The sequence below is a fragment of the Cariama cristata genome, unplaced genomic scaffold, assembly GCF_000690535.1.
Source record: "Cariama cristata isolate BGI_N322 unplaced genomic scaffold, ASM69053v1 scaffold16407, whole genome shotgun sequence".
Lineage (NCBI taxonomy): Eukaryota > Metazoa > Chordata > Aves > Cariamiformes > Cariamidae > Cariama > Cariama cristata.
The window spans coordinates 26567-39251 of NW_009626269.1; the positions used below are offsets into that span (position 1 = coordinate 26567).

At 44.6% G+C, this 12685-nt stretch overlaps 1 protein-coding gene across 1 annotated transcript; it reads left to right on the forward strand.

Annotated features, from left to right (window-relative positions):
• The first annotated feature begins 2117 nt into the window (after window positions 1–2117).
• LOC104164598 (pantetheinase-like) lies at window positions 2118–10350 on the forward strand. The gene is made up of 7 exons (XM_009703970.1): window positions 2118–2330; window positions 2435–2565; window positions 4385–4577; window positions 6042–6333; window positions 7500–7873; window positions 9625–9795; window positions 10071–10350. Exons 1-7 carry the CDS (start codon window positions 2118–2120, stop codon window positions 10197–10199), a joined length of 1503 nt encoding a protein of 500 aa, XP_009702272.1. The 3' UTR covers window positions 10200–10350.
• Window positions 10351–12685: the final 2335 nt, after the last annotated feature.

A 12685-nucleotide genomic window follows, 5' to 3' on the forward strand; every position in this document is an offset into this window, starting at 1 on the left:
TGCGCCCTAGGGCTTGGTGTCTGGTTACGGCTAAGCGATTATGTGCTTATTAGCTACGTGCTGCTGCTAAAAATGGGTGGCTTCTGATTTCCTCATCCCGCCTGCACGTCCTCGCTGCTTTGCAGTGATTGCGTGGTTGCAGATGTGATCCTTCACGCTGGCTTCTCCACAGCAAGGTGAACTCCTTCGAATGAGGAGCTCCACGCAGTCTCTCTTAGCACAAGAAGAGGAGCAGGACCACAGTCGGAAGACAGACGACTTCTACAGCTAAGCTGGTTTAGCAACAAATTGCATCCTGTTGCACAAAAGTAAGTCCTCAGATAACTGCCATCATCCCGCAGTGGCAGAGACGGGGGAGAGTGCAAGTAGAGGGGTGGGGAGAATGGATTGGGAGGATGGAGGTGTGAAAAATAGAGGGAGCTCTAGGATAAGCTTCCTTTTACATTGCCCACTGCCATGGATAGCCTGAACTGCTGTAGTTTTGATAAGTTTTATTGAGTGGGTTGGTTTGTTTGATTAAGTGGCATTTGTTCCTTGTTCCTGGGTGAGCTCCCAGCTCTGCAGGCGGTAGGCGGTGGTGCCTGCTGGTACAGAGGCAGACAGGGATGTCTTCATCCCACCGTACTACAGAACCCCCTCTGTCCCAGCGATATGACTTGAACTTTGCAGGGCAGTACCCCAGCCCCACACTTGCAAATTTTTCTGCTCAGCCCTGCCCTGGCAGTCTCCTTTCTGGGCTGACTGTTGTCTTAGCTGTTGCGAAACAAGGGAGCGTTTCCTGCTTCCTCCTTCAGACTTGTCCAATTGTGGTTAATGTGACTCAAACCATACTTCATTTGGTAAGAAAAACACGGGGCGGGGAAAGGCTTCCAAGCTACATCACTTCAATCTCCACTGAAATCTCTACTGCAGCCTCTTAAAGGCTCATATTTAAGGCTTCTGAATGAGCATGCTGCATCTAGTAATGTATGTAGAGAAGTACTTCGAAGTGAACATTACCAGATGCAAATCAGTGTTCCTAATGGTTGAAACCCTTGGTCAGCGCTACTCTTGCAGGGAACACTCTGGTGTTTGCATTCACCCACATTTCTGTCTTACTTCTGCGACAGCTCTGCAATGCCAGTCTGCTGTAGCTGAAGGCACAGCCTGTTCTGCCTCCCGCTGTTCAGAAAACCTTTTCCAAATGAGAATACTGCAACTACTAGAAAGTTAAAAAAAATGTATGTCATAGCAAAAAATGCATTTGAACTGAATTGAAGATTAAAAATGAAAGCCTCTGAATACACAGCATGTTCCTGGGGATAGGGAAGGTGAGCAGAGGAGCAGGCATGCCACCGCGCCTGGTAAACCAGCCTGCTCTTACGCTTCAGGCTAGAGGCAGCCAGACAATGAGGTACTTACCTGCCTGATTTCAGAGGAAAACATTCCCTCCAGATGCACATTTTCTGGTAGAAGGATGTTGGAAAGTGAGGTACAGACAAATAGAAGTGACTGGGAGAACCACCGGGATAAATGCAAGGAACAGTTCTGCTGCTGGCATGTTAAGTGTACTACATCTAAGTACAGTGGGGTGCTAATGTAATGACTGTGATCTAAAGAAACTCAGGGAAGCAAGCTGCACATACTCACACATAGCACAGGAATTGGGGAATATGAAGACGCTAGAATAAAGCAGTTTTTAAGACCCTCAGTTTTGCTACTCAGACCTCACAGAAGACTACCTCCAGGGGTGACACATCCACCTTTCACCTGGGTATCAGGGTTGAGCCAACATAGATAGCAAAAGTCTATCGCAATCGATGACAGAGAAAGTATTACAACAAAAGTTGGACTGTTCTTTCTAGCCATATGTTTAATGACTAATTTTTATATTGGCACAATTAGTCCTGGCATTGCCCAGTTTTTCAGTCTCGTTGAGTTGCGACATCCTTACTGTGTACTGTTAGACATTCCCGTGTGTCACCAGCGACGCTTGATTCCAAGGTAATGCTTTAACAGACCAGCACTTCCACCCTCCTTCAAAGTTAAACTTTGTCTCTCTCTTCTTTTCTACGCATGCTCCTTTCGCACCATTTGTCCATGACTCAGAGCATTCTAGGAGCTGCGAGGCATCAGCCATGCTCCCTTCCCAGCCCCTCCTGCACGCTGCGGTGTTTGCACTCGCGGTCCTTCAGGCCTTTGCCTCCGACACCTTCATTGCCGCCGTCTACGAGCACGCCGTCATCCTGCCAGATGCCACGAATAAGCCCGTTTCTCCCGACGATGCTTTGGCCCTGATGAACAAAAACATGGATGTCTTGGAAGGGGCCATCAGGGAAGCCGCCCAGCAGGTACTAGGTGTATCGTAAGCGTTGTTAATTAGTGTTTTCTCCTCCTGTTGACCCTCCTGGTTATCTGTTGATGGGTGAATTCTTAACGGAGCCTGTTGTGTCAGGGCGCCCACATCATTGTGACTCCTGAAGACGGCATTTACGGCTGGCTTTTCACGAGAGAAACCATCTACCCCTACCTGGAGGACATCCCTGATCCGGCGGTGAACTGGATTCCCTGCACCGACCCCACAAGGTGATTCCTTCTGCAGTGATTTGTGTGGTTTCAAAGCGGTGTCTCATGGAGTCATGAGCTGCTCCCAGTAATGCGTAAGAACTGCTAATGCTTTTGACATGAGGGTAAGTTCCAATTAAATTTGCATATGAAGGTAAGCTACATGATAAAATATATGGCATGTCCATGCCTAGTCGATGAGGGAACTCTGTTTAAAAAAAAAAAAAAAGGTTTTTTAATTAGACACTTTAAAGAGAAATTCAAACATTATACAAAATTTGGGTTATTGAATGTAGAGGAAACACATTTTTTTGCACTTGGAAAAGCTTTGATGCCAGAATATGCTGCTTCTCATTCTGTTTGCAGTTTTTTCACACTCTTTTGAACAGAATTGATTGTAAATACTTAACACTAGTTTTTTATTTGTTCTGTTGGTTTGTTTGATTTTTTTACAAATGCCGTGTTTAAACAAAAGCACACACACCATTTTTGCGGACAGCCAAGAACTAGTTTCTGAGCAGCTAATAACAGAGCTGATGAGGTCAGTAGTCAAAGTCCAAAAAAACCTCTGAGTGTTACATGTCCAGAAACTTTCAATCTTAGTTTTTCCCAATTAAGATAAGATAAAGTCCAAATTGCTAGTCTCTCCGTGCTGTAGAATGTGATCTTTCATTCAAGCATCACGTTCCAGGATGGCCAAGCTAACCTATAGCTGGGCGCTGGCCTTCAGATCAATACAGCATGCAGTAAGTGCTCAGCCATGGATCTGCAGCTGTGGTCTGCCTTTTTCACCACGGCTTTCTGCACCTGCTCGATGATGAGGTGCTTAGAGCATGCTGTTACATCTGTGAGGATATAATTCTTCAACGATCCTGAGAGGAAGATTCACAACAGGGAGAAGTGCAGGATGTGCAACTTTTTGCTGAGATGTAAGCAGCTAAAATACATAGAGTCTCTCAGTGAATGTGGGGCGTGGGGTGGCAGCGTGTCTAAGCAGGTCTTTATTCCGGTTCTTCCCACAGTCAGTTTTTGTGAAGGTGACCTCTGTGTCTCTCCACTGTTCTAAATCGAGGTTTTCATTAGCAGCTTGTTTTACTAGCATGCCTGCCATCACAGTCTGGCCTGCCCTATTCCTTGGTGCTATGTATGTATCTTGCATGGTGGTCCTCCTGTGTGGCCCCTGCCCACCCTGCAAAGCCATATGCATCACCACCTTACAGAGGGGGATGTCTGCTCTCTTTCTGGCCTGGTATGGGTGCTTCAGCAGTGCTGGCAATTTACGGCACATAGCCTGTCACATCTTGAAATGAGTATCACTCTGCTGCTCATGCCACGGCTGGAGGACTGTGCGCTCCTGTCCGTGGGAGGAGATGAATTGCCTTGACCACACCAGCTGCACTATTCCACAGCTCCACTCTGCTCGGTGTGTCGAGGGCCCAGAGCTATGGTCCTCAGGTGCCAGATGCTAAGATATTCTCCCGTGTGACACCAAATTAGTCTCTTCCTCTGCCCAGCGATCCCTCTCCTGCCCTTTCCCAGCCCTAGGGAAAGCCCTCTACTTCCTGCAGAGCACATTCCGGGTGCCAAGGGGTGCTGGCAGGCAGCCCAGGGGTGGCATGTCCCTTCGGACACTGATGGGAGGGCTCCAGGACGTACCCCAAGGTGTGGGAAGCAACCTGAGGCAGTGCTGCAGCAACCCTGTATGTCTGCCTGAACTGCAGGATCGGAGGTGCTGCCGGTGTGCCCTGAGCACCCCGGTGATGGACACCACTGACAGCATAGATTTTGCTAGTCTTTTTTTAATTTTTTTTTTTTTTTTTCTTCCCCTGAAATACGTTAGATTTGCTCCTGCTCCGGTGCAGGAACGACTCAGCTGCATGGCCAGGAATAACTCCATCTATGTGGTTGCAAACATCGGGGACAAGAAGCCATGTAACTCCAGTGATCCCGGCTGCCCCCGCGACGGTCGCTATCAGTACAACACTGATGTCGTCTTTGACCCAGAGGGGAAACTGGTGGCTCGTTACCACAAGGTAAAGTGGCCTTGGAAAATCAGAAGCTATTTTTCCACTACTTCCAAAATGTCTCCATTTGGCAAGAGAATTAAATGCCAGCCCTTGTCCCATGGTAGATTTTTTTCTTCTGTTAAGATTAAACTTAATTAAGATAAATTAATTAAACTTAATTAAGATTAGAAGAATCCCTCTCTTGTTGTGAAGTGTGAACTCCAAATTTGCATTTGCTGTCACGTTTCTCAAAGCAGACTAGAATGAAAAATGATTGCTGAGGTCCAGTTTAGTGGCGTATGGCTTTGGTTGGCTTCCTCAGTTCGTGAACACCCTATTACTGGAAATCCTGTTGCTGACGTAGCTTTAGTTTTCAGTGCCAGGTTTTCACAAGACTACCCCTTAATGTTCCAGGTTTTTAAAATTTTCATCTGCATCTTCTCTTAGATGAGTAGACTGATTTAAGGCAGACAGACCCTTTCCTATTGTTTTTTTTCCCTGATGATGTTTCAGCACAGTTTTTGCATAGCGGGAATTATCTGGACAAAACCATGGATCTAAGCTGGGTGTAAAAAGAGGTGAGGGCATTGAAACATTTGCACTCAGTGGTTTATCAAAGGTTTATCAAAGTTGTCTGGGGGTCGTGTGCCAGACATCATGCCGATGTGGCTAGACTGAAGTCACTTGTTTATTTAACGCACTCTGGGCCCAGTATTTCACCTGGTTCTTCAGAGACGATGCCAAGATATTTCTTTATAAGCAAACTGGGTGAGGGAGACACCGATAATGGGAGTCTGGTCCCCTGTGTGTCAGCCTGGCACGGTCCAGGCGCTGAGTTCCAAGTTCATAAACCTGAACCTCTTTTCTGGCTCTGTAGACGTGTTTACTGTCCAGGCCACCTGGAGATTAAAGGACTTTTTCAGGAAATGTGAAGGTGAAGGAAGAAGGAAGGTGTTAGAAAGCTGAGAATGTCACAAACTTGGATTTTTCTGTTGGCTGAGATCATCTGCCTTTCCCCCATCACCACAGCCTTTGTTTTCTTCTCTGCTCTGCAATCTCCCAGTCCTGTCTCGTGCTTCCTGCTGGTGCTGTGTGCTTCCAGTCCTTCTGTGCATCTTCACACCAAGGTCATCAATCCTGTCTCTTGGCACCAGATCTTCCATGCTCTTCTTCCATTATTATTTCTCTTCTGTGTGTCTTTCAGGTCACTAGAATCATAAACTAGGTGGTGAGAGTGGAGAGATTATTTTTATGGGAGTTGCAGGTGGCTGACACCAACCGATCTGCAGGTAGCCAGTTGCTTTCCTAGCTAGATGCCAGGTCAATATGTGTCTTTTGGTGATCATACCATCTTAGCCTGACGTCCTACATGGGAAGGCTTCAAACACAGGTCAAAGCTTCTCTAGTCATTCTGAACAGTTTTAGGGAATGACTCCAGGATATTGGAGCAAGTGACTTTTAACTCGTTTCTCTTTTTTCCTTCCCCTACAGTATAATCTCTTTATGTCAGAAACTCAGTTTAATTACCCCAAAGAGCCAGAAGCTGTCACCTTTGAGACGCCCTTTGGGAAGTTTGGTATTTTCACTTGCTTCGACATCCTTTTCCGCGAGCCTGCCGTGGTCCTGGTGAGCGAGTTGCAGGTGGACACCGTGCTCTTCCCGACGGCTTGGATGAACGTCCTGCCGTTTCTGACGGCGGTTGAGTTTCACTCTGCCTGGGCTATGGGCATGGGTGTCAATTTACTTTCAGCAAATACTCACAACATCAACTTGGCGATGACAGGTAATTAATTCTCACTCTGTCTGAAAAAATCTTTATAACCATGAAAGTTTATTCCCTGTTCTGCAAGGTGATTTTACAGAGGAATGTAATGTATTTATCTGGAAGGTGAAGAGTCTACTGACCAAATTTTAAACCAGACAAATCCTTGTCCCTACTGGTGCCATACAAGGCACAGAAAAACTTGTGGTGTTTTCTTTTCTTCGCCCTAGCTTCTTAGGATTTACCTTTCTTTCTTTTAATGCCTCTAAACAAGTAGTAAATTCCTGCCCCTTCTACCTGAGTAGAAACTTCTGAAACTTAGGCTTTTTTTCTCTCCATGCCTAAGTCTGTGAGTGAATGCCAAACTGTACATATACTTGTAAACCACATACATGGCTCCATTTATTCTGGCCAAATGAAAGACTTATTTGTAGCCCTATTTAACACAGTTGTGGAAAAGTGTTAAAAACAAATTTTCAGACCTGTTGCAGTAAGACTGCTCAGAAGTCTGCATTTTCTTACAAGAGTGTAGCACTGATTTTCTAGAGCTTAGCTTGTGGGATAATATATTTCAGCTAGACCGGTATCTTCACTGAGCTGTGAAACCACAGTATTGGCTTGGAGCTTCTCATTTGAAATGCCTGACAGGCTACTGCTTGTTCTCCATTTTATGTGGCTCTTCAGCAGTGATGGGTACAACAGATCTTTGATTTCCCTCTGTCGCTTGGCACTGGTCAGGTGTGAATTCCTCACGTGAGGAGGAGTCCTCAGCCAGAGTAAATGGGGCTGGACAGCTGCTGTCTCCTTCTGTGTTCACCAGGATGGGCTCTCGTACTTGCTTATGTTGTGCTTTGGATGGTCTCAATCAGTAAATTGTCCTTTCACATCAATTATCTGAGAATAAAGGAATTCTCAAGCAACTCCTCTGTTGTGTACAGTAGACAAGAGAACTGAGGAGGCCATAAACACAACAATATCATAACATCCTCTGCCTTTGGCTACACTGAGTAGACCTCACTCAGGGCAATTAATGCTATTCTTTGCCAAAGCATGAGCTCTATGTACTGACTTGCAAACGGTCACCTTTGGTGAGACTAAAATTTCTGTGGCATTTATAAAATAGCAGATAAGCTAGCAGTAGGGACAACTAAAAGGACAATACGTTGGTTTTTTTTTTTCCTCGTCAGGGAGTGGTATTTACGCACCAGACGGAGCCAGAACATACTACTACAATATGGAGACTCAGGATGGTCACCTCCTCATTGCTGAACTAGATTCACACCCTCGCCTTTCTCCTCCCTCCCCACCTGCTGTCAAGTGGAGCTCATATGCTTTGAGCGTCAAAAGGTTCTCACCAAATGACCATGATTTCGAAGGACTCATCTTCCATGATCAATTCACTTTCACTGAGCTCACTAACCCTGAGGGGAATCTCACTGTTTGCCAGAAAGACCTCTGCTGTCATTTGAGCTACAAGATGGCAGGGAAACAAGAAGATGAAGTTTATGTGCTGGGTGCTTTTGATGGGCTTCATGTTGTTGAAGGACAATACTATCTGCAGGTAATGATTCTTTGGAGGGGAGGGCGCTTATTTTAGGAAGCTTCTTTACAGGGAGAAACCTTCAGCTCTGTGGGGGAAAAAGACAATGACTTTCTTGTATGCTGGAGTCCTGGTGTCCTGTTTGTTAGCAATGAGAAGTAGTTGCTAAAACATGCAAGCCTGCTTACCTTTAAATCCAACAAATGCAGTGGAGAGGTCTCTAAACCTCTGTTAAGTTCCCAGAGTGCACTCACTATTTTTTTAAGCGTGCAATATTGGCTACATTTAGGTCCTCTTTTGTGACTATCTGCAGTAAGTGTTCTGAATCTTCTCGGTAATCTTCATCAAAGAGTTGCTGTTAAAAACTCAGTTGATCACATCTATCTTTATGAGACGCTCTGATAATTTAGAGTCACAGAGATGTTAATTTTTTGTCATTACCCAAGTCATAGCAATGAAGTTTACTGAATTGGCATATGACTTTTACTGGAAATGTCCACTCTTCCTCTTTTTTAATCAAATGTTTGGGAAGACAGTGAGTTATGCTCCAGTTGAATTTGCTTAAAGCCATATTAGAAAACCTTCTTTGCCTTCGTAATTAAGTCATTGTGCCAGCAGATTAACTTTTTTTTAGTTAGTTACTTCTGTCTGTCAACATGGCCCTTGAGTATCAGCTGGTACAGACTCCAGGATATGAGGGGAGGGTTTAACCAGCAAACAGCTCATCTAATACATTTAAGAAGGCAGCTTGAATAAATTCAGTTCTTGGTGGCTCACTTGCAAAATTTGTATCAGTGATTGTGGAAGCTGACAGATAGTCTCTACCAGTACTGAATTTTTCTAGAGAAGACAGGAATTTCTACTCTTCCTTTTTCCCTCAGTATTTTTTTCATTTCCTCAGAACATACCGAGAGAGTTTTATTCTTTATTTCTCTGCTTATTTGCATTTCAGCACAAAACCATGTCTGCTGATGCATAAAACTTCTGAGTTTGCAAATACACTTCTTCTGTCCCCCAATATCTAACACAAATATAAAGACTCCATCATCTGCCAGCAAAACCAGCCAACATTCTTTGAATCTTCACAGGAGCGCTAACTCTACTTCATATTTCTTCATGATGTCCATGAGCTTTTATCAGCTGGATAATTAATTCTAAGGACATAAGGAAAACATTGCCATTCCTGATGCTGCAACTACTGACACAAAACTGTAACAGAGGATGCTAACTTCATCACCTTGGCATATATTCACCAGGAGTTGGATAGAGAACATCAAATTCAAATTTCCCATGGACTACCAGGCTATCTAATCAATTGTCATTAGCATCATGTACAAATACCAGGACCTCCGTGTACAGTTACACAACGTACCCATGAGGATGACTTTGTTTCATTTGCCTAACATTTCCACTCACAAGCTCATCTTACTAAGACGTGTGGGAAAGGAACCTTCAAACAAGAGACCTGGCAATTGGAAGAATTAGTGGAAGTGACAGGATTGGGCTTCAGGGATGAAATAAGGTGCTTTGGCAGTACTTATGTCAGAAACAGCTTATTTCTAACTACTAAGGCAATGCAGGTCTGAAATACCCCCAATCAGATCAAGGGGTGAAAAAATAAACTACAACTGAAAAAGGAGTTGCTAAAAGATTATGAAAGAAATCCTGTGACAGTCACCTGCTCTGACACACACTAGCTTTGATGACACAAGTCTTTCCTACCAGAGTGCTTCTGTCTTGCTAAGCATGTTGTTGTCTTCTCATCCCCGCAGATATGCACGCTGCTCAAGTGCAAGAGCACAGACCCGAACACGTGTGGGCAGCCGGTGGAGACGGCACAGACCAAGTTTGAGATGTTCTCCCTCAGCGGCACGTTTGGCACTAACTACGTCTTTCCAGAAGTCTTGTACAGTGGGGTGCAGCTGGCCTCCGGGGAGTTCGAGGTAATGGGACATCTGGAGCTGTGTCGTGCTAGGTTCTCTGTGGGATAGTAACGGAATAAACTCTCTCAAAACAGCCAAAGGGAACTTGCTCATAGTGAATAATCAGATTATTAAATGCCTCTTAATGAAGGTAAGTGACTTAATGAAGTTACTAGTTTCAGTAAGGGATATCGTCTGACGTACCTTCTTCCTGTTCTGTCACATTTTTCTGAGGTCTTAGCATGTTCATATGGGTACGCCTCTAATCATCTCCTTCTCTTACCTTTTTCCATCAGGTATTGAATGATGGGCGCTTGATAAGTACGACAAGACCAACAAAACCAGTTGTCACTGTGACGCTTTTTGGACGGTGGTATGAAAGGGATCATCTGAAACAAGATCCACAACCCCCAGCCTTCCCATGATATTGCCATAACTGAAGCTGCACACTATTAATCTTATGTCCAAATGAGATACAGCATCCTCTACTACAACAATCCCAATTATGTTTCTTATTTCCAGTTGCATAAACTTCTCATCAATGTGCTTTGTTTAGTAATAATGCAGCAATATTATTTTATTGCTACCATTTGTTGAGAACTATCTGTTTCTACATTGTGAGATTACTAATCTTTTATTACTGTGAAATAGCAGTTGTGTTTCTCTCTCTGTTTTCTGTATTTTTATTTTTCTAGCCCTCAGAAAATCTGTATTGTGGGCCAGAGGATACATTCTTATCTTAATAGGATTGCATATTTTATAATTGCAGATTATCATGAGACCAATGAATAAAACAGTGAAAGATGTGATTTGTGGCAGCTCCATACAAAAAAGCTCAATAGCATTTTGTCTCTGATATGCAACTTACTTCTGCTGACCTATGCGAGTCTGCTCTTTTACCCCACTTACACATTTCTTTTCCTAGTTGTGTTACTTTGGTTTTATTGCCTTTATGCCATTGGCGCACATCGTGTGGCACATGGCAGAACAGTGCATCACGGAGGCTGAGCAAGGACTCCAGTCAAAGAGCCAACCCTGAAACAAAACCTGCCACTGCTTCTTGGTCAGAACTCAACATGAATCACCGTTTATTTGAAATCTCTGTTGAGCCAAAACTTGGAATTGAAACCTCAAAGTATTCTGCTTGCCGGTTGTGAACAACAGCTTGTCAACAGCTGCTGGGTGCACGCTTTGCACCCAGTAAAGAGGTCACCGAGTGACCTGGTATCATATAGCAGCTCCTCCCTCCCATCTTCTCCGTTTCTTTCCGGTCATAGAACACCAACATAGGTGAAAAAAGCTTTGTCCTTTGCTTTATGGTAATGCTGGGTGGTGCTGCCCTGCAGATGAATTTGCTGTAGGGATTAGGGGATTTAGACGTCTACTTAAGTTCAGCAACTCCTGGTGAGGAGGCACTGTTCACATCTCTGCTTCCTCTTCTGTCCCAGCAACCTGTGCTCCGTGGCTGCTGCTGGACCCTAGTGACCTTCCTTCAACATATCGGTGTATAAAGATGTGCGCATTCTGTGGCTGTGTCTTTAAGAGTGGTCAGAGACACCTATTAGTCTAATCTCTTCTTCCTTTTCCCCACACTGGCACCATTCTTGGTCTCAGCGTGATGTTTTCGAGGTGCTCAGTCCCATGTACTTCTGTTATGGAGCTGGTGAGACGGTGGGAGTGCAAATACTATCCAGACTCCAGCACTGATTATTCACTGCTATGCGCCATATGATCTTTTCCGTTTTCAAATGTAAATTGATGTTCACATGTGACATAACACAGTGTCACGTCTCACATAATGACATGTTTATCAAAAGCCCCAGACAATGCACTCTGACTCATGGAAGCTCAACATCACTGCTGCCAGAGCCACACTGCTTTAAAACCTTTTTTGCACTTGGCATCAGTTACCGTCTGATAGTACAGATCTACAGCTCTCAGTCGCACAAGGGATTATCCATGGTGATCCTCTTCCCATGAGTACAAATTCAGGGCAGACACTGTACTTGTCCCCCAGGAACCTGGTGGGTGATACTGCAAGTCTCTCCCAAGGAAAGGATCTGGATTTAAGGGAGGCTATGGCAAGCAAGAAGGTCTCATCTTGCAATGCAGAAGGGATTCAAGTCTCAGAGCTGAGAGGCGGCTTCTTCAGGTCTGTTCGCTGCTGATATCAATCCTCTGGCTGAGGGAAAATGTGTGCAAGTAGTACGTCATCCCAACCCTGAATCTGGTGAGTATCTTGAATTCAGGATTTGCTTCAAGGCCATTGTGGTTTGCTTTAGGTATATTTGTATGTTGAATATTTTCCTATAGAAGAATGGCATAAGCCATCATGGCACTAAATTCTTTTTGCTACAAAGTTTGCATAACATTTATTATTGTGAAACGTTTTATTGTGTAAAGCGAGTCAAGCATACAGAGAGTAATCCTATGCAAGTCTACCCATTGTCAGCGTACCAACTTGGTCTGTATAAAGACAAGGCTGTGTGAAACCACCGATAACAATAAACGCTTCTTCGAGGGAAATGCAGCAAAAAAGCATTTTGTTACCTGACAGCTGAGTCAGAATCAAAGAAGGTAAGAAACCTGGGAAACCTGATACAGGTGATTTTTGTGCATGTGCAGCTTAAGCTTCAAGATTTCTGCTGGAGCGATCTGTAGACGTAAGAAAGCAGGTTGCAACAGGCAAAATTTAGAAATGGTGGATCCTGTTCGTGATGCTCTTCCAACAGAGACCTTGGGGGATCAGAGATCTTCAGAGCTCAGTTACTAAGCCGTGTGCTGACATTTTTGCTCAGACAAACATCCTACCTGGCAGCCCCCCTGCGATGTGGAGCAGCCCCCAAAAGCCCCGCGACCTTGAGCCGGAGCTGCCTTGAGCTGGGGTGGGACAGGCAGTGTCGGGGCAGGA

Coding starts and splice junctions, on each gene's coding strand:
- LOC104164598 (XM_009703970.1), top strand. CDS start 2,118: ATGCTCCCTTCCCAGCCCCTCCTGCACGCTGCGGTGTTTGCACTCGCG. Junction 2,331..2,434: donor TCAGGGAAGCCGCCCAGCAG/GTACTAGGTGTA, acceptor CTGTTGTGTCAG/GGCGCCCACATCATTGTGAC. Junction 9,796..10,070: donor TGGCCTCCGGGGAGTTCGAG/GTAATGGGACAT, acceptor TTTTTCCATCAG/GTATTGAATGATGGGCGCTT.